General features: G+C 41.9%; 1 protein-coding gene across 2 annotated transcripts in view; it reads left to right on the forward strand.

Moving 5' to 3' along the window:
• The window catches only part of haf (leucine-rich repeat and fibronectin type-III domain-containing protein hattifattener), a 116,814-nt gene that overhangs the window by 87,391 nt on the left and 6,376 nt on the right, over positions 1–23,047 (forward strand). For both annotated transcript variants that reach the window (XM_022837486.2, XM_022837485.2), the window contains 2 exons: positions 4,256–5,134; positions 14,175–14,337. In XM_022837486.2, coding sequence (XP_022693221.1) covers positions 4,280–5,134; positions 14,175–14,337 — 1,018 coding nt within the window. In that variant the 5' untranslated portion in view covers positions 4,256–4,279. The remainder of the gene's footprint in view (positions 1–4,255; positions 5,135–14,174; positions 14,338–23,047) is intronic.

The raw sequence follows: 23,047 nt of genomic DNA on the forward strand, positions 1-23,047 counted from the left end.
AACGCTCACGAACTAGCATTTGATCGATGGATCGAGTCCACTCGACTCGACCCGATCAGACAGAAAAAGCAGATCCGAACAAAGCCGTATACGGCAAATGGCCGAAAACACGCGCTAGCTACTGTTCAGTCTGTCAAGCCATTTTGTCTCGTACATATTTGCCATGCAGCCATCGTATGAAATCACGATAGCTCCCGCTGGTTAACAATGTACGAAAGGGGAGGCAACGGAAGCACCGGCTGCAATGAACAAACATGTCCCTTGCCAAAAATCCGTTTGCCATCACTACCGCAGCCGGCTGTAGTTGCTGCTAGTAAACAATCGTAGCAAGCATATGGCTTTGTTTTTAGATATCACTAAATTTATTGCACCGATCATGAAATACGCATATTCTGGCAGGACTTGCTTGTGCAAATGGGTGCGCGCACGGGCTTAAAGCACCGTGAAAAGGTTCGATAACATTTTTTGTAGGGAAAATGTTGAAGAACAATAAAACAGAGGACCTAAAGGGCGAGTCTGTTGGGATATTGTGGTGCCTGATAACTATATGAGATAGATTCACAGAATTGCTTTCCTCTGTCCTTAGTACTTATAGACTGGGATAGTACGACGTCATTTGTAGTCGTCCTGCAATCGGTGGTCCACACTTGTTGACTGACGCCCGTTTAGTAAATTCAGGACGTCAAGCCAAGTAAAACTTATAATTTAATCATCATCATCTCAGTTGTTGTTGTGGGCCGGAATAAATTTAGGTATATATAGAGATGTATCGACAGTTCATGAAGAATGCTTAAAAGCTGGTTAAAAAGCTGCGGTCGTTATGAGTGCCAATTAACATGGGTGACATATCAAAATAGTCCTATTTGCAGTTTATTAGAAAAAATAAATCACCCATTGTAATGCAAGCGAAATGTCACGTTTTGCGGATAAGGCTAGGTAAGACATGCAGGGTCTAAAAGAATTAACTTGCTTATTAGATTAACCGCCCTCTAATGTCGATCATTTAAGGACAAGCTAAGGTTCCAGTTTTCGTCAGAGCTGTGCGGTGGCATCCTCCAGCGTTCTTGTCCTAACAAATTTCGCTGCTCATGTTACCGACTAAGCTGCCTTCTGATATACCTTCGTAGATATCAGAAGGCAGCTTAGTCGGTATAGTGCCGTTTTCAACTATGGCTGTGTACGTATACACAAAACATTAAATTGAGACATCATCCTTTAATCCGTCAAATGTGACCACTGGTGGGACATTTGTTAGAATGCGTAGGTAGGTATAGGAAGCGAATCTAACAATCAATTTATACTAGCACAGACAGGGCCTTTCCACCAAGTTGAAGAAAGGTGTATGCCTTCAGACGGCACGACACCCTAAACACCTCGCATTCTTTCATTTTAACAGTTAAATCTGAACCTAACCCGCCTATATCTGATTCACATAATGGTCCTATGGTAGTAGTAAAAACACAAAATTCCCGAAAAAAAAATAGGATTTTATTCGACTTCATGTTCGCACTTCTTTACTGGGTTGGTGGCCTATTCAGGTCAATATTCGATGGGTTATGTTGTTAATGTCAACGGCATCATTACCTAGACTTGTGCGTAGGGGTCTAGCAAAGTTCCAGATATTAGTCAATTATGAATAATGATCAGACGTTTACTTAGACACATAACTCACCTGAAATAATACAAGAACAGGTATAGTGTGTACATGTCTATTGAGTTACGAAGCTCTGGCAAAAAGGAAACTAAAAACACAGTAATTATGTACTGCTATAATCTCGATGTTGATTTTATGAAACATCCATGCATACTACAGAAGACTGAATAATACGTTCTACCGCAATTCATGAATAGGTTCAGTACTTGGCAATTGCCACCATAACGGGCACTGTTAAACTACCCATACAGTTCAGATGCTAAAAGGATCTGTGCTTATTGTTGTTACAATTCGAACGTTTGCCGATCTGTTTATTAATGTAAAAACTGCTTGCAAATATAGTATTGCGTCTGACCGATCGGCCGTCTCCTAATCAATCTACCGGGACGTTCTAATTTAAATCGATGACGATTTTTGTTCCGACGCATTTCTGGCAACCGGCAGAGGTCCGTTTAACCTCACCGCTGATGTTGCTTCTGTCTGTCTGTAGCCTGTTACGGCGTAGTCTGTCTATCGTGCCCCGGTCCATTGTTTTCTTTAGCAACAAATAAAATAACGCTAACCATTCCTGTTTCCCATTTGATTCCGGTGTCTTCGCTTTTTACTGATTTCTACCTCTAGTATTTATGTCATGAAGGGCACGAATAATCCAGCTTATGTCGTTGGTACTGGTAATGTATCTTAATAATGATTTGTAACTGAGATGTGCTCCCTTCTGCTGTAAATGTTTTCTGCTTGGGCTTTTCCGACTTCTATTATCGGCCGTTGCTGCGGGCGCCGTCGCTGTCGTCATAATCATACGTTGACATCGTTGTAAGTAAGCGGGATCAGATCGCGCGTCCGTGTTGCAGATTGACGCGCGTGCAATCAAATGACATGCGGCATTATAATGTATCCACACACACATATAGCGAGTTTTAAAGGCGTCAGTTCTCGCCTTTAGATAAGCGTATGCCATCTGCCCCCGTCAGCAAGTGATTATTTCCTCTACTGTTCTTGCCGTATAGTTCTTGTGTTAATATATCTATTTATTTTGTCGTCCATTTCTATAGTGTTTGTTATAGGGTGTTTCATAGACGTTCAGGCCTGCCGGCAAGAAGCTCAATCGGTACCCTTGTCATAGCGTCTTGTTCAGGCCTTAATCGCGTTATAGTTCACCTATGGGAATCGACTCATATTATAATGAAGTAGCTAAAACGGTCCCGTCGCTGTTATTTGCCTACCGCTCAGCAATGGCAGACGCTTGTACTTTATCACGGTACAGTCATACTTCGCTGTCATGTTTCTCAAAATGTATCTATCACTTCATTTTCCCGGTACATTTCAAGTTCAAAATCAGTCAGTCCATTTCCGAAAGGACAGGAATAGCCTGTATAATTCGAAGCTAACAGCGGAAATAATATTGGAGGATACGCGCCGATAAACGTGACGTTTTTTCGGTGGTTGCTTTTGTTTCGTATGATCATTCGATTGAGATGGGCGCTCCTTTATCACAGTAAAAAGGTACATATTACTATGATGTGAACTTGTTACGTTCACATATATACAAGTGTGCGACCAGACTTCCCTCGTTTATCTCAGTGAGGTTTGGGCTTTTCCAAGACTCGAAGACTTATACAGCGACTTTGAGAAGGCCGTACGAAGAGTTACTGATATTTTCTATCTCGGTCCTGTTGAGCTCCTGCTTGCGAAGCTGTTCGCTCGACAATCGGTCGTCGCCGGTTCTTCGCTCTGATAAGTCCTTACTTAAAGAAAATTCATCTGGACGGACCGGTCATCGGAAAGATCCCTTTCGAACTCTTATATATGTATACATTAACCGCAATGATCTATTTGTAATTGCGAGGGGGAGGGAGCGACGGAATAACTAAAGTAATGTGAACATTGTAGCCAGTGATTCGAAATATAGCGATGGAAACGGATTCTACGTGTTGACTGACCCGTCCGCCATCTTCTAATGCTGCGCCTATTAATTAGCATAAGCGGACGAGCGGTATTGGTCCGTGTGTTATGCGCGTATATTCATGGGCGGACAGCACCGCGAGAAGACACTGCATGGGTGGATGTTGAGATACTTGTGTGTGTATGCGATTTGGACGTGCATAAAAGCCGTCTTGTTACTTATTTCTAGCGGCCACCTTTCTATTCATACGTGGAATTACATAAGACGAGACCAGCCATGACCGGTTTTTGAAGCAGACGTGAAAACCCACACTGATGGCCTCGCTCTGCACTCCCACAAGTACTCCCACAAACAAGTCAACTGAATCTCAAGTAGTAACTGTCGTTGAGCTGACAATGACCGCCCTAACGAGGACACTAAGGGCGTCCACGTTCACCATTCATGCACATGTTACTGATGCTATTAATGTTGGAATTGGCCTAAAACTGTGAGCGCATCTACATATTTCGTTATGCAGGATTATGTCTAACGACGTGATGAGCCTACTTGTGCTAGTAAAGTAGGCTATACAAAAAATGTATTGTTAGACAAACATAATATGTGTACAATATTATGCAGAACTCTGGCAGAGGCTCATTTTCGTTGGATCTTTTTGTTGTTAGCTTTAACCTTTTTTTTTTCTTTGTTTCTGTTTGCAGATCTAGATCAAGGCCAGTGCTGCGATGTTGTGCTTTAGGAGTTTGCTGCTTCTGGGCCTGACGGCGTTATCAGCAGCCCAAGCCAACTGCCCATGGTCCCGAGATCTTGTTGACCTCGATGCGGACTGCGGCTGCACATACAACTCCCATCAGAAATTATCAATACAATGTTCACCAGTAAACTTTACTCGATTAATGGGTGCACTAAACTCAGCACAAAATGTCCCAATTGATATGCTATACATTAACAACTCAACCGTTTCTCACCTGCCAGATGCTATTTTTAGTAAGCTTAGCATTCAAGGCCTACAGTTCTCACGCTCAAAACTTAAGACCATTTCTGAAAAAGCATTCATCGGTCTTGAACGCAGCCTCACCAGTTTGAGTCTATCCGATAACGAACTTAGAGAAATCCCGATAAAAGCCATTCAAAGACTCACTTCCTTGAAAAATCTTGACCTGTCAACAAACAAGATCACTGAGGTTCTCGCGGACGCTTTTGTGAACTTGCCGTTGAATACGCTAAAGCTGGCCGATAATCAATTGAATATAGCTTCGGATGCGTTCAATGGCTTGGAGGGCACCCTCAAGAACCTCAACTTGAAAAACACGGGGCAAGAAGCTGTTCCGAAAGGAGTCACCCGTTTAATTTCCTTAGCATTTCTTGATCTGGCACAAAACAAAATCGGCAAAATTGAGCCCGGCCATCTGTCTACAATGAACACGTTAACAGCTCTAAACCTAGAGCGAAATCGCATACTCAAAATTGATGCTAAATCCTTCGAGGGAATCAACGACACATTGTCATCCTTATCACTGCTCAACAATTTACTTGTTGAGTTTCCCGTTGACGCCATGAGCACTCTGACTGAGCTTCGGGTAAGTCCTGATCAGCTTTTCAGAATTTACAAAACATTATACATTAAATGTTGTTATACTACAGTGTTATTTAAGCACGTGGCAATTCAATGCTTTTCTAATCGAAATTTCCTAGGCCGTAGGTACGTTCAATAAATTATTTTCCACAACTATGGAATCAACGCTTAGGTTTAATTGGCGTTAGCCATGCTTGAATTATAAATTTAATTTACATGAATCGCGATGGGTCAGTTTGTAAGTTTTGTCGCAGTAACGAGTCCAGTCTGTTCAGGTAACGTCAATGGGTCAATTTAACGTGTTTCATAATAATTTAACGGCGTCTTTATTTAAAGTTTCGTCTTCGTTAGTTGCTAAAGAACCCTTTCTATTCAACGATTCTTTTCAAGCAAATATCAATCAACGAGAACCAATTGTTTGTTGTCCTGATTTTTCAATTTAACAGAATGAACTCGCAACTGCTAAGGCAATGGAAATTTTTAAGGATACTTTACTTTTCAGTACATCATTAGTATTGCATTATCATTATATTACAATCTTCTCCATTTTGATTTGATGATGAATGACTTCTCAAGGCGGTTTTGTCAGATAACCTCGATACTACCTTGAACCCTGTAACACTTTCTAAGCCATCTCAACCATTTCGTCGAGCAAGCTCAAATCCCTGTCTGTCTCGAGGTCTTCGTATCGCGTTATTAACGTCACATGCTACTAAAGTACCCTAAGCTGCCATAATCACCAAGACACGGCGGAAAGCTAAATATCGACTAGAAAACCGATCTGCGGCAGACAACCCCCCAGCACAGCCCCCTACTGGCACTGGCAATTCATCTTTTTCGTGGCCGCATATACAACGGGTATTTGACAATTTGCCAGCTACCGCAGCACCAGCGACAATCTTCGTTACCAATAGTGAACGCTTGCTAATACAGAGCCACCACAGGCCATATGCCCTATCTATTGATGACATCCCTCGCCTAAAACCGTCCCACTATTTGGTGATGTACGAGTGTGTACTGTCGCGGTGGTTAAACCCATTTTTCCCTGATGCCACCTCTGCCATCACCATCTTCTTCTGACTGAATTCTACTAACGCTACTTAACAGAAGAAAAAAGGCCGTTAGATAATGGACAAACGTGCGAAAAGGTGTAAGGCCGATTTTTCACTTATTCGCGCTGGCTAGAAGAGAGGTCATGGATGGATCTGTAGGCCATAAATGAACGACGGGAACGGACAGTTTTCGATAACTGGGCAGTCTCTGTGCTGCCCCATAGTCAGCGATTTATGCTTGTTAATGTCTTATCGGAAAATGGAAAGCGATAGCTTACGAGGAGCTTTTCCAGGCTGTGCTAGTTAGTCGAGAAAATTCGTAATCGAAAGCGGCCTGTTAGTGGCTTGTGGAAGCTGTTGGATACAGGGGAAGGTGATCAGATGAAAGACAGAACAATGCACAATCAAAAATTTTTCCTCTAGTTTGCACTGGAAGCACAACACTGTTCAGCCACTAGTCAACGGGCTCAGAATCGGTTGCCTGCGTCGCCGCGTCTCTTCAGGCACCGTCAATTTCGCTCCCTACCATGGCTCGATGTCATGGCTTGCTGCGCCTTTTTACAGGCTCCTCATGTTGGAGGAAACCATTTTAACCGTTATCGTTCGTGATCGGTATAATAAAGGTGCGTTATCCGCCAGTAACAGCTGGCAAAATAGCGATGAACTGAAGGAAAAAAACAAAATCTGTGTGACAGACATTCATTTCATATATGTGAAGACATCTTTCGTCCTATAATACAGATGGATATAATATTTGTAGGCAATCCAATGCGAACAGGCCACATACTTAAAAAAAATAGCTCCTGCATTGTCTGGCGACAAATACTTTCCGTGCATATTTATTGAGCATCTGAAATCCGTGTGTGAAATGCTCAAATATCGTAATGGCTACATACACATAGATTGGGGAAGGCAAATATATAAGCTTACAGTTAAGTAAGATGTAACTTTGTAGTTGGAAAAAATGCCGGACTAAAGAAGTGGGTTAAAGGTCGAAGCAGGACTGAAACGCTCAATAAACTTTCACAGACATGCTGTATTGTGGTATCCACCACGCTACTTCAGAGTGATGCAAGTGCCATCACGAAAATGAAGAACCCCCCTGGTTTTATTAACCAACATTAGGTCCACTTTTAAGAATGAAACCTGTTCGAAACTCATTTCATCTAAACTGTGAATTCGCTTGTCCTGAAAACGCAGGTTTAGGCCCGGCTCTACTGCGAAATCGCTTTTCCCCGCGCGCCTTCCTCACCTGCCTTGCCTAATTCTATAAATTTACGAAAGAAAAATATCAATGTTACTGACATTGCATCCAAAGTTTGGGCATCTATTTGCTCCAACAGCATTGAAAACACCAGACAATCGACAAGGAATCACTGATATCCTATATTTAAGCGTTTGTCCATTGGCAAATAGACTTCCCAACGAACTTCAATTGTATCATAATAAAAGCACAAAATAACTGAACAATCCGATTGTTACGTCAAACGTAGTTATTAAGAATTGCTTCAGAACTATTCATTATGGAGACAGTGACGACAATGACTGATTTTAGCATGAGAAAAATTACATTTCTGTGAGGTAAATTCGGTTTCTGACATTCTGTTAAATAATCAGTCGAACCGGCCAGATACGATAGTCTTATATGTAGCGGAGAATAATTGTAATGAAAACAACACTGAATTAAAAGGTATCGTTTTTTTTTTTTTTTTTTGCTTTATATTAGAGCAACGACTTATATTTTTATGAAATAGAATTTGTTCCTATTATATTACAGAGAGAGCCTATGTCGGCCAAAAAATTCAATTGATTTGTGTAAATACGGCCCATTAGAAGCGAAATTTGATGAAAACGATAGCTGACTTCAGTTGTTGCTACTGGCCATTTTTAGAAGACTCCGCCTACTATAATATATAGCTGAATGAATCCAATAGCCTATATGGTACATAGGAAAAAATAATTTCGGAAAAGGATTTTTAATATTTTCGAAATCAATTTTTTTGTTGCGCATCATTTTATTATTGGCGAAAACACACGCACGACAATCCGTCATTTATCGCCAAAAAGATAGTGGGCGTTAGCAGCGAATTCGTTGGATAACAACTTATGGAGCCTCAAGAACGGATAGGATTCCCTTGGACACGTCAGCGTAAATGGTATCGAACAAACAGAGGAATAATACAATCATGAACGCTACGAAAAGCAGATACATATATATCTTCGTTTTCGATTTATATTTACTTTTCAAGCTGAAGAAAAAATTGGACCGATCGCAGATAGAAGTTGTCATACCACGCTTGGTAATTATACGGCTAACGGTTCGGTAAGGGTCGCCGGCGCCGGCAATTTCTGTGATTTGCGTGTGCTGTTAGAACATTCGGACGAAACTGATGAAAGGTTCGGATGAGAGATGTCAACAAAGCATGGCTACCATTAATTCATTTTTGATCTTCACGACACGACCCCACTGCCGCAGTGTTGTGATCAGTGACATTGATGAACGTGTTTCTCATTTCCTCGTTGAGGCGTGAAGCGTCACGCTGCAATTTGTTACATTCCGAATACAAATTATCAACCCTGCATCGAATTGACCAAGCCATTACGACCAAGGGTTTTTGACTAATGAAGATTCTATGAGAAAAAAATCCAGCTTGATTTCAATCCATTTAAACTTAAGTCCGTATATCGCAATATAGATAGTTCCACCCGTCGATCTGCTTAAGGTCAGGAGACAAATTAACGAAACAGATAGAAACGTTATTGGCGTTTTATTAGTCGGCTGGCCATCAAAGATACGAGTTTTAGCAGAAGTTATATTATAACTTCTGCGAAAATTATCACTTAGCCGATATATTATATGTGGAGTAAGCACAACCGCACAAAAACAGAGGGAACTAAATAATACACGGACGAGGCTAGAGCTGAGTAATGGAAGCTGACATGGCTTACAACGTAAATGCTAAAAGCAGCTCATGCTTCTGTATCACTACGCAGTCATCAAGACATTTTTAAGCCTATATGTGTTCATCACGTCCCTATCCATATTTGTTCACACGCTTCGACCGACGGTCATCAGTGAATTATTACCCACCACCGAACTTCGAGCGACTACGAATGAAACCAGACGGAATATTGAAAATGTCGTCATTATTTAGGGCAATTGGACGTCATTTACGCTGGTGATGTGCGAAAGATCAGATCGATCTGATCACACGGATAGCTCAGGCAACAGGATATATTACAGCTCATTAGACGATAAAAGACGAACGAAAGAACGAGACAAGGGAGGACGATGAAAATTTTAAAGAGTGAACAATGTGGGCCTCATTACAGGATTTGCGACCGAGAACCGTCTCTGCTGTGCCGTGCTCAGTGATTAAGGCGTTTGCAGGTGATTGACTGCACTTGTTGGGTTGGGTTAATGGCGCAAGTAGCCTGATCTGCGACACCGGCAGGTCGGCGAGTCACGGAATGTCAGCTGGTCTTATTGTATCTTCCATACGTAGATATTCTTTATTAGGTATGAACACTTGTACATTGAAAGTGGCAGTGATCGTGTCGACATAAGAGGCTCATATGGCGCCTGGATGCTGACCAGGCCATTTTATCAGAAGAGGGAATCAGTGCGTTGACGAATAGGCGAACTAGGCAAATATTGGTTTTGGGCATGCATCGTTGTATCTATGATGCACATGTGGATGGCGCGTGCACAAAAATGCTTCAGCACCCATGTTAGCTTTATATTCTAAAAGGCACTACAATAGTTGTAGGGATTTTCTAATCTCATTTCTGCCGATATGACGGCGTTTTCAGCGACGACGTTTAGCAGGTAGTTTTCCTTGGAAGTAAAAGAAATTTTCTATTACTTAAAACGGATCGTTGCCTTGCCTTGTGGCAAGCAGAACTACTAAACGACATATTGAAGTCGTTTCGGCGGGGACGTAATTTTTGGTATCGATATTGGGGGCGCCCAGTGGTCAGCGCATGTACTCTATGAAATCAGGTAGCAAAGCGAGCAATTGTCGGACGGCCGCAAGTGTCGAAATAACACGCCAACGGAGAATGATCGTAACAGACAACAATACTCGGATAATGATGACCCGAATATATAAGGGACACATGTAGTTTTTTGCAATGATCCCACTTGGGGTAATAACTAACGGCAAATTGTTTTGCACGAGTGAATATAGCTAAGTTGTTCGTGATAGCTAAAGTTACTTCTGTAATATTTTAGCAGCATGCTTTGCGAGGCCTCAAGCTGCGTGGGTTTTTTTTATAAGGGCCAATCGAATCTGTGCGCACTCGTATAGGCGAACTCTGCAGACGGCGATTAGTAGTAGCCTGTTATTTGTACTTTATATAATAGACAAACAATTTAGCCAGTACACAATTGACGTACGGCTGATGTAGAAAAAATCCAATTTGAGACGACATTGAAACTCGTACGTGCGGACGCCCACCGGACTTGGTTTTATCACTAATCTGTCCATATAATAACATTAAGGTTCTGCTGTATATACAACAGTTGTTGTTGTTGTTGTTTTAACTAATGAAACCTGCTAGATATTCGATCGAAAAGCACTAAATGATGTCGTTAGGACTGCCATTTCCCATGTGGCCTGTCGTTCTTCTAGGTGTAACAGTGAGAGTTTTGGAAGGGGTACATGTGGGACGGACATCGCCGGTCTATAAATCTTAATCTGAAGAGCTGTTGTCAAGATTAGCAGAACGGCAAAACTGTGGCATTGTCAGCACACGTAATAACACTGTATAAGGTATAGCTTTTCACTCATGCGTGCCTATTGTTCGCACGCTTTAGCTGCCATGTCGACCGAGTCATCACTCAACTAATTGGGTTATTAAAAAAATTATCAAAGGCCAAGATAATTTGCACAAAACAACATTAATTATAGCACATAATGAAATGGTTTCAAGCTACACTGTGTCTCTATGGAAAAATTGGAACCTATAAGTAGTGGGCTTGATACATTAACTATAATAGTCAACTGGTTATAGTTGAACCTTTATTATATACATAGACGTAAATTACAATGTTTGCAGATTTATAATTCTGAACAATGCCGTTGCTATCGTGTCTGTGCGGTAGCTCGAAAACGGCCAAGATGAACCCTCAGGGGTCTCACGGAAACTATTGTATCAATATACCTTAGAAGAAAGACAAGCTTTTATATATATAAAAGGTGAAGTGTAAATGAAGTAAACAATATTTATCGAAAACGTCATTATTACCGTTGTCACTACTAACACTAAAATGGTATCATAACATCAAGACAGTGAACGATTTAGCTCTAATCGGCACCGCAAACACATGAAGTTCATCACGATACGACAACTACTCGCTAATGATATCCAGATTCGTGTGAAGATATAGGTCGGACAAATTGACCCGACGCTGAGGTCTCCTCATTCACCGAGCGTCTCGATGCAGGCCTATCAATGGATTTCTATTAGAAGTGCATATATATATCTTGCACGTATCTGCTAAACTTTGTTGCCATTCGTGTGAGGCTTTTTTTTTTTTTTTTTTTTTTTATTTATCTTATCTAATCACCCACACCAGCTCGCAGCTAGGAGGGTTCATACTGAGATGCTCAGGCCGCTTTAACCTGTATAGGAACTTCGCCACTTTATTGTTGGTGTCTATTTAAATACCAATTAAGATATCGTTTAGTTCTGTCACTCAGTGAAATATGCCACAACCTGGCAAATTTTCATCCTGATTGACGCAGAGAGCAACAGGTGGAACAATGCATTCGGGTGACCCCTATATCCTAAGGCGGAAAGTGACAGGTAAATGAAGCGACAAATTAAAACAGATAGACTGACAGAAGTGATTTGCCCCTTCGGTTTATTTGACGAAGAAGCCCAAGCCTTCCGCGGCGGCTATCTGTTACTATCCAACGACACAGATATCACAATAAGCATCACGTTGGTTTTTTGCTAGAACGACCAAGCGCTACGTTAAAGTTAATGGGGTTGGGGTGATCGTTAACCTTCTACTGTTCTTACTGATGCTGCCCCTGCCATTGGTGTGTAGCTATACTATTATTATATTACCAACGTATCGTAAAGAATACAAATCCATTCAATGATTATTTGACTTGCAGTACCAAATCGGAACAAACAGTACGATTGACAAAAGGGTTCCCTTCATTCCAAACACATTCAACAACACGTAATACGAACTCAGTCCGCTAGAATTCTAAAAGGAGGACGATGTTGGTTCTACACCTTTCCGTAAGTTCACCCTAGGCTAGGTTTGAAATAGTCTGATTTGCTTAGGCAAAACCAGATTATAGTTAGAATGCACTTCTAGCCTCACCTTGTGAGACGCCTGTGTTTGATGGGTCGAATTAGACCCGCGATCCGAAGCTCGGATTCGGTATTTCGAAATTGTAAATTCACGTTATACGGCGCTCCACGCACTAACAGTTATCATGATTTTTTCGTCGTATAAGACAGAACACATATTAAAGCCACCGTTTGGTGTGATTATCCTGTGATGAAATCGATGTTTGGGGTCAAATCCCACACTTTTTACACGTGGCGTCATTGTAAACTCTGTGACTAAAAAATTTAGTCGCTTCCCTTAAGTACTATAATACTTCTATCAGCACATAACATCTTGTTCTATTAGTATTAGAAATATACAGAGGGTCGCAAAATATGATTTAAAAACAACTGTTCAAGCCGTTAAAGGAAGCCGTAACATTCAGCTCAGCTTTGTAGCGCGAATGAATAGAACAATTTCTTTGCCGAATGTAACGATCGCTGCTGCATAGATAGAGTTTGAATTAGCTAAAAGTTAAAACGTTATTCGGATGAATGGACATCTTAACTGAAATAAGGCGATACTTCAGCGAAATCATTTTCCCTCAATCAGGCAGATCATCGTCGTTGTTACCGATGTCGCTGTCATCGTTTTAGTTGGCAATGGACTACGGCTGGTATTTCAGGCACGCCTTACTTGTCCAAATTCTATCGATTAAATGCAACTATTCGCGTTTATTTTTGTCCTTCGTTCACGAGGTTTACGACCTTCTGTGAATAAACACGTACTTCTCTTATAAACAAGATGCCCAAGAACAACAGCACAACTGAAAGCAAGCACCATGCAAATACGCGGAGCTTGCTCCTATGCAAGTTCGCGTGTCCATAGCCCACTACTCTCAAGCCTGAAAGCCTGCACAAGCTAAGAGAAGTTACTTCTATTATGCAGATAGCTCATACTACTTCAGGAAGCATCTATGCGTAGGGAGCTTTTCCTTTTGTCTTAGTTGACATCGAGTTGTCAACGTGCCTGTGCTTCCCTTCGACATTGTCGAAACATAATGTTTTCTTCAACCGTGGTCGTTTTGTTTTTAGCGGCTAATCCGAACGATTTGGGTACCATTCGAAGCTGGCGTACATAATGTTTAACAAGTGCTTTACTTGCAGTTACACTAAATATAGTGTTATTATTGCTTGGCTTTATGACTATCGCTATATCTGGGGCCAGCTAACTTGTGGCCTCATTGACTCATCTTGCCCGCTGAAATTTAAAAAAGAACATAAGTATTCTATGCGTACATGTGTATGTGTAGGCGTATTCAGGTTTCTGGCGAGTTTAGCCCACTTGCGTAGTCACTCAGACTACACTTGCATTTTATTTAATATTATAGAAGGTTAAATTGGTTTCTTCCTTTAGATTAAAGTCGGTCATCGGCTCACGTCGCAGCCGTTAATTTTCGTAGGCTGCTAAGTCGAAGCACGTCTAAAAGACGTACGTCAATCAAGACGATAAACGTCAAGATGGATATTATCAAACGACCATTAGTAGCAGTAATATGTATATATATATATATATATACAATGTTATGATGATTATACTGAGCTAGCGAGCCAACACGTACTTTTTCTATTATATATATATATATATATATATATATATATATATGCTGTCCTATAAGACATATCCTTCATTACCAACAGGTGTTGGATCTTGGTTTCAACGGCATCCGTTATATTCCCGATAACGCATTCTCCGCCAACCCTCTGCTCACGCTCCTCGCCCTCGACGGAAACCCGATGTCATCCATTCCTATCGAACCCTTTAAGCATCTTAAGTTTACTTTAAGGGGGCTTAGCGTCGGAGGTAAGTAAATGTAGTAAAACAAAAAAAATAGGTAAAAACGGAAATTCGACATATCGCGATAATTCGGGTTTTTTCTGCCTAAGTTGTAACATATAATTGAATAGAGTCTGAAAACCTTCTTATCTCGACAACAAATATATTCTTCTATTTTTTAAATGCAAACTGCACCATAAGTCGAAGTTTCGCTTGGCCAAGGATACACTGTGATAAAGTGATTTCCTTTTACTTATTTTAGAATTACTTCGCCATAGCACTTGATAACATTATATATACAGGTGCAGTGCAGCATTATCGTTGTAATAATGTTACACAAATATACATACTGGCGGGTTGTGTACGATTGACGCAAAATGATCCCGTCAAACGACATCGGTGAAACCTCATTGAACTGCTCGTCGCCCAAAGTTTTCCCCACCATCATCATAGTATATCGCGCTACATTATATATACGTATAATGTAGTCTATGACCTAACGGAAGCCACTCCGCGGAGAAGCTTAATACATATGTACATATCTACAAAACCATACAGTCTTAATTGGCACTTTTGCTGTCGGCGCATTGCACGACTTGTCAATCCGTTGCTCGAGCTAGATAGTAAGGGAAAGGAAAGAAAAGAGATAGTTTCGTGATTACGTTAGAAAGTACTATGGCACTGGCATCTGTCGGACCCCCCTGAAGCTTTCTTCGCTTGTATATTTGTACAGCAATAGTGATATCATAATAAATACCACTGTTGCTGGTCATGTTCACTAGTATCAGTTGGTTTTTCTTTTCTATTTAATGCGCCGGCTAGCTTCTATTGTGTCCGTTGTAAGCTGCGTCTCCATTGAAGAATCAACATCCAGCGTTCGTAATCAGCGAGACAACCGGTGCTATAGAGGTGCCCGTAGCAATAACGGTAGTATCTGTTGCATATTGGCCACTAGTGGGCTAGTTCTATGATTATTACTTATAGAAGTTATCCTGACAGTAACGATTCAACCACAATGATAGTTTAGCTTGTTGGCCATGGAGAGATCGCTGCAGCTGCAGCTGCTGGCGGCATTCGAGGCAATTCAAGCTGTCGGCTTTTTGTTACTTGGTCCGTCTCCGCGATGCTCTTTTTGAATCTCTCGTCTACGGTCTAAACGCTTCGTACCATCAGTTATCCTACTGAAAAATCCCTAAACCACTGCGGCACCAGCGACAATCCGGCCATAAATCTCCCTCGACCATATTGTTGTGACCAGAAATCTTTTGTTAGTATTTTGATACGACGTACGACAACAATTCGTGTAAGTTCTAGTCGGTAGTTCTTTGTCAGTTCTTACGCTTGCGCAGGTTTTATTACTGCTGGCTTGCTCATTGTAGCGCCATCTCTTCGCGTGCGTCCGCCTGTATCTGTGTTACTCATCCAGCCTGCGTGAGAGCCTATCGTCGGTAAGGACAACGATGGCGATCGGGAACGACAGACGTCAACGACAGCATCAGACCTAGCGCTGCTAATAATCGCCTCTCTCGTTGTTATTATTATTGTCCCTGGAGGCCTGTTTGGGAGACGAAATGCACCGACTTTTGACCAGCCTTTCCTATCACCGTGCGCCAGTCCCGTGTTCTTTTTCATTTTTTGAGCCCGACTTCTTTTATCGCTTCCCACCTCTTCTCTATACTTTGAGTTTTACACCCGCTGTCGCCGTACTCCATCGATCGGCGGACTCCTAGGACGAAACGAAGTTTGTTTCTGGCCAGGTACGAATCTAAACCACAACTAAGATTAGCTGGCAAACACGTCACCCGCTAAACTATCACGTAGATAATCCACCCCCTGTCGACTCTCTTATTGATCCGGTTTGCTCATACGCGTAATAGAAGGAGTAGCAATGCCGCATGCGTAATAATCGGCGCATGTGTGCCAAACAAGACTGATATCGGCGATACGGAAGTTCATTGATAGTCTCATCGAGAACCCGCGGAAAGACACGGAGGAAGATTTTACTAAGACAAACATTTGCATGGGATGAACGCGGACGGATGAATTAACAAACCACCATTATAGGACAACTCTCGCTCGCTGGTTTTACTCACCTGACTAGTCAGATGATGGCAGAGAAGCATCGAGCGATCCAACGCCAATTGTACGAAGATTCGAGAGAGGAAGAACGGTTAAAGAAAATGGTTAACCGCGCTAACGAAACCGCTGTGTTATAAGCATATTGTCTAAGCTATATATTACAAACGACGAGGCGATCTGGTGACCGATCTCGAGTCGGTGGGACAGCTTTAAAGCGAACGAGGGTGAGACTGAGTATCTAGTGGAGTGCCATAGCGCAATCTTTGTGACAATGTAAGTTATAATGGCCACTGCTGTGACTGAAGACGCTTTTCATAGTTTCCACTAACGGTAACCCTAGTGATGACGCACTCGCTTCTACCGTTTACGGCGAAGAAGCTGCTAAACAATCCAGCGCCCTAGCGGTTTCCGTTAGCGGAAAGCCGTACCGACAATAGACGATAACAACCGGATGCGTGGGCGGCTTTGTTTGGCGCAATATCATTAATGTTGATGTGGCGACTTATTATTTTTTATTATATGTAAAACATTGTACAGTTTTTAGCCGATATCGTATGGGTGGCAAGCAGTCGCAAAGACAAGGAGGTCGCATCAAACATTAAATGATAAGGGCGATGAAGTGCCTCTGAACAAAAATGATTGATTGATTGGTAAGTCGTAGTTGAAGCGAGCCCATTAAGCGAGCGCTCAGTCACTTAAGGCTTGGAACGCGGCCAATAACAATGATTCTATGCAGAACATTAATTATTTCTACATTTTATGCAATTCCTATATTACTATATTATCATGCGACTAAATTAATGTTAAAGTTACCACAATCCAGGGACGGCAAATATTAGCAACCGTTGTACAATTGCTTTCATCTTAGAGCCATGCCGTAAACTAAGCTGAATATAAAGGATTTCGAATTACGTACGGCGATAACAAATTGCAATTGGATACTTAACTGCCTCTCATGCCATACATAACTGTCAACGGATTAGTAGTCGAGCAAGCCCTTTGCGCTCCCCATACGATTTCTGCTATCTAGTAAACAGATCGGCACCATAGCGTCATCGATCCAGGCCCAGGTGGAAGGTGGCGGCGCGTGGAGAGAGGGAACGCTAGGTCTTCCATCGCTAAAAATGCCACTACGGCAAGAGCCGAGACTCGAGTTTTCTTCCTGCGCGGTTCATCGTTATTGCGCGACGCTTCGGTTTTCCACCCTTAGGCGTCTCTTTACCGGGGTGCTCGCCGGTATATTACCGCTTCACACCGACGCGTCGACTCGATATTGTTAGATCTTCGACGAATAGACGGCGGGGAAAATTTTTCTTGAGAGAAAGCCGGATTCTTCATCCTGTCATGGAGGAGCTGGCTTTTTGACTGTTACCGACCCATGTCAATGTGGTAGCGTCTAGCTGGCCTTTTCACCCGAGTGGCATCTCGAGCACCGTCTCAACCGCCGCCATGCCGTCAATCTCTTCTGGTTATGTTGAAGCTTTCCAATTCTGATTTCTTCAGCTGAAGATAAACAAGACAGGCCGCAGCTAACTGTCATCGCCTGCAACTAACTCTGCTGCATTCACTATTGCTACCTTTTTTTACTGGTGCTGCTATTGCGCCTCTTACAGCATTGATCTTCAGGTCAATAGCGCTCTTCCATCTTTAACCGATGGCGGCGGCAGAAGCAAAGAGTACAGAACCGGTAATCGGTAACGACAGATATCCGAGTCCAAGGCAAGCCCGAGAAAACGATAGCGTCTTAAACGCAGCGCAGCGTTTTATCACGCGTGCGATCCTTGTGCCGGGTCGGGGTCAGCCCGACGCGGTAACATATCTCCTTGCCCGTCATGTCTCCTGGCAGCATCTGTAGCGACGGAGACAGCAACTGATTAAAGGAGAAGGAACGTATCATCACGAGCGATCGCCATTGTTACCGGTATGTCCTCTGTTCACGCTTATTGTTACTTGACCACCTAGATGTCCGCCAATCTGACAATAGCCGCGGCTAGGACTTCCTAACGTAATCACTGACCGAACGGTAGAGCTGAATCGACGGCAAACGTCTAGCTGCCAGAGGTGTTGCTTCGCACAGAGCGTTTGTATGCTTGCTTGTATATTTGCTGGAGGCAGTTAAAAGACGAGTTTATAGATTTTGAGTTGTTCCTCCTTATTCGTATTCCCTTTCTTTTTGCCCATATTTGGCGCGTCGGTTTCTTGTACAGCGAAGGTGTATCATCCTTGCATACATATACGTGATGCGGGTCGTATGCATCATTGTGATTGTCATCACCATAGCGGGTACTATTGTGGGCAGTCAATGAAACGCATGTGGGTCGAACGAACGTACGATATCGGAAGTGGAGCTTGTCTAGGAACCTAATGTCCAGAAAGACGTCAAAAGCAGGGGGATTTGATCACCAAAAATCTATCATGACTGTCGCCTTCATCACTGTTCCTTGTTGAGCTTCGTAAATTAGAGCTGATACAGATGAGAGAACTTTTAATTTGATGATTTTCTACGGAAGAAAACGTATTTCTATTCCGAAATCATTTCGGGTTCATTAACAAACGTAGTGAGCTGGTGCAAAAATAATGTCAATCTTTTTTTAACCCATTTCTAATTTCTCGTCTGTTAATAATCAAGCGTTATATAAGAAGCAGAAAGTTTTTTGTTTTGTTTTTTATGAAGCTAAAGGTTGTGTTTGTCTGGCCAGTTTTCGTATTGTTTATATATAGCTTGCGAAGTTAAAGGATTGTATTTTCAATTTAACAAACGTGCCTTCCTCAACCTTCCTCATTCGTCAAGGATGACCCTGGGTTATTTCTAAAAAAATTATTCTTTAGAGGTAAGCTAACATTTTTCAGCCCCAGAATAAATATCCCGGATTGCTATTGTAGTTTTTTAACAAAAAAGATAATAGTCAAAGTCAAAAATTCTGTTTTTTGCCACATAATGACTGAAGGTCAAATACGAGATGAGGGTGTATAATCTAGAAAACGAAACAGAAATCAACCTAGCTAAGAAACGCTTTGCGATGGTTACAACGCATGAACATACGGGAAATTAAGGACGACAAATAATAAACAAAACGAGATATTGCCTCAGCCATATTGCTACAAAAGTTTTTATTGGCGATAAAACTTAATTGCTTATTTTTCTATGTACAGTTTGCAGTTCGCTGGTCAGTAACTTACGCTGCTTAAGCAAGATTTGCGACTTTCACAAACGTGGAAATCACAGAATAAACGAAGTGAGTTCTTAGAGAAGTGAAGTCGAACCAATAACATAAGGCAGATAAATAAATCAAATATTTTCGTCAACTTTCGTCAAAAAACACTGCACAACTGCCTTTTGATTGCCATACATTTTGTAGTAGAGTGGGTCGAAGCGCGATTGAGGGCCCAACTTCGAATATGCAAACTCCATAATGAACACATTGTCAAATAGGGGTGGCCGTAAGATCGGCAGATCGTTACAAAGTTCTCTGCAACATAATCACTCTGGGATTGCATATTGGAAGATTTTTAATCTAGCGATCGGCTTAAGTATATCAAATATATTGCATATTCAGACATGCTGTCTATCTATGTGGCCATTCAGGTAAGGCATTTTCGCTTTGAATCGTTGTCATTGATTGCTTTATTATCTAAATACATTTTGTATTTAGTAAAGCACACCAAGTCTAATAGTATCGATACGGACGTTTACTTTCGACCGCAATACGGTGTACCAGTTTAATCAATTGGAATCTTGTGTGTACATCGGTTTGCTGTCAGGTATTCCGCATGCAGCTCCAGCGAGAAGGGGCGAATTACTCAATGCAAATTCAATCCTATTCTATTCTCTGACCAGTCTAAAAACGAATTCCACAAAGGGGCAAGTTCATAGGTGCGGTCGCTCGTAGTTGCTTGTAAAAAAAAAAAAAAAAGATCAAGGCATCATTAAAAATTCTGCTTCTCCCAACAACGCATAAAATTCTTTGTAATTTCTGTCAAAGCGTGTTCCAGAAACCACCCGCGCCAATTATAGGAATTCTTTCAAATGCTAGGTATTTTGAGTTTTACGTCCGGTGTCGCCCTTAGGAATTCTATCAGAGCTTTCAGGTCCTAGCGCACGCAAGAACGCATAAAATTAATCAATCATGTGCAGCTAGCAGTCATGTCAATAACCAACGTTTAAAAGCTTTAGAGCTGTTAAGGGTTGATACGGTGCTCAAAGATATCTTTTGAATAAAGAGATGTTTCTATTTTTTTCTTGCTCTACTTCTTTCCAGCGCTAAGTGGGTGACAATTTACTCGGGCAGCTCAGTTATGATCACTCTGATCAGACAGACAAGCAAAGCCTCAAAAACATAATGAAAGAATAGTTGACCACCACACATCGTGGTCGCTCCTAGCCGGTAAAACGAACGTCGCAATAAATAGCGACAATAAACACTTACATTAGTTGATGTACGGTATAGTACAACTTTTGGGGAGTGGTCGCTACAGCCTTAGCGTGGCGCTATGTAGTGCGCCGCGCCTTGCTCTCTCGTTGCAGCTGCGATCTACTACTGCTTGGCATTGTGTCGCAGGAGCAGCGCCACTCCTGCCAGCGGAGGGTCACAAGGTCATGTAAAATAAAACGACTGTCGACTGTTTTGCTATGAGGGTACGTGTTAATGTGCATCTGTGCAGAGACCCACATAGACCAACTAGCGGTCTACAGATAGACCGAAGCATGAGGAATAGCTTTCACCTAATCAGCTTCGCATCAGATGGCCGCCCTCTTGCCTGCGCTTGTCTGCATGCTGCTGACTTATGCGAAACACAGTGGGGAATCAGCTTCCAACTCTTCGGGACCTAGCATCGACTAGCCCCGAACCAGGATTAACCAAAAGCTATAACAGACCTTTACTAACGATAGGTTCAATCCAATCTAATAAGAGGAAAAAATATATACATGATAATTGGAAGTACCGTTAACTGAAGATGTGTTTTTCGTCAGTTTTTTGTGCCCGAGCCCGATATAATTACGTATTACTTACCGCAGAGCGAGATCCTTTCACACTGCCGCTATAACAGCGATACAGTCGCTACGTGCCCTTAAATGAAGGATGATGACTGTGGTGGTAATCCGAAGCAATTTACGTATTCCTGTACTTCTAATTATGTTCGCAAGTGTCGACATAATGGACACGATATTGAGAAGAGGGATTCGGTAAACGATACCGGGTCATAGTTATCTATTTATTGATTGACAATAGATCACTTGGTTGCCCAGTTCGCTTCTTCTGTTTTGCTAGTTGTCTGATGTTTTTTTTTTTAATTGTCAGATGATGTGTTGGTGTATCGTATTTGGTTAACATAGCATGGAAATCAATGGATTATCAGCAGATATTTGCAGAGGGTTTCGCTAGTTTATTGCGGTAGGTTAAACCTCAACTGACCGGCTAACAATCCATGAAGCCTCAGGCTGTCAACCAGAATAATGACAATGACCTATCGGTGTTTAGAGAATAGTGGCTGTAGATTATCCCATCAAGTAACGTCAGAATGTCAGCAGAGGAAACGCAAAAGTGGGACTGAACGGATGATAATGGCAATCAAATCATGTTGAAGCTACTGGGCTTTTCGAGTACGACGGAGGGGGATGCGCTTCGAGGCTGGAAAATGTAGATACCTCGTCAATTTACATACATTGGGTAAATGATAAATTCTTCTTAATCTATGAATAAGATAAAAGTACGAATCATTCTTTATGGAGTAAGTCTCGTTGATTCGTTTGTGATTGTTGGTTCATCGGATATATCATTAATCCTGCGTTCCAGTATTTTGCGGTAAACTTATCGTCCGCCTATTTAACAGATATTTATGTTTCTAGCATAAATATTGCATGGTAAAGCACCTTTGGTCACCAACACAGAAATCTCTCAGATTCCTCCCATACACATATATGCGATTTATGAATATCCACATTAAAATAATTAGTTAATCTTGGCGAGGTTCACAGAATGGACGTCTTGGTTCAACGCTCGAAACCCGTGGCACGCTAACTGCTGCATACAACATTATCCTAAACGTAAAAGAGGCTCTATTTATAAACCTACCAGTGCCGGACTTTTCCGCGCGACACCTGGCGGTATGCGCTGTTACTGCTATCACGAAAGCGTCTGCCTGTTGGGCAGCAGTTAGTTACAGTGGTTCCTAGTCTATGATCCCGTTTAGTCGTACTAAATAAATAGCATATCAAAATGACCGTTAATAGCGGGCATAAGCCAGTCAAGGCATATACCATAGATTTCTATATCATTTGCGATCCAGTACGTTGTCGTAAGGCTAAGCGAAAGTTAACTGTACATTTCTACGAGACTGCGGCAAATACGATAGTTAGCAACGCAATAAACGTCGGTCAACACTGTAATCATGGGCAGGCCATTGTATAGCCCCGATCCGCGTATGAGGATATGTCCTGTTTTATTGGTGTGTGTCAATTCTGTCAGTATATTCTACCTGCAATTGAACACTGCTGTTTAAGAAAAATTGGGTAGACTTGGCTGACAATTTGTACAGTTTACCATGCGGTTTAGGTTGAGATTGTCATCTTTGTCTCTTTCCGCTTTGTTTGACACCTGGTACATGCTTAACAAATTATTGTCGTTAAAAACACGAGAGGAAGATGCTTCGTCGTTAC

This window comes from Varroa jacobsoni, unplaced genomic scaffold, assembly GCF_002532875.2.
Source record: "Varroa jacobsoni isolate VJ856 unplaced genomic scaffold, vjacob_1.0 scaffold_711, whole genome shotgun sequence".
In the NCBI taxonomy this organism is placed as follows: Eukaryota; Metazoa; Arthropoda; class Arachnida; order Mesostigmata; family Varroidae; genus Varroa; species Varroa jacobsoni.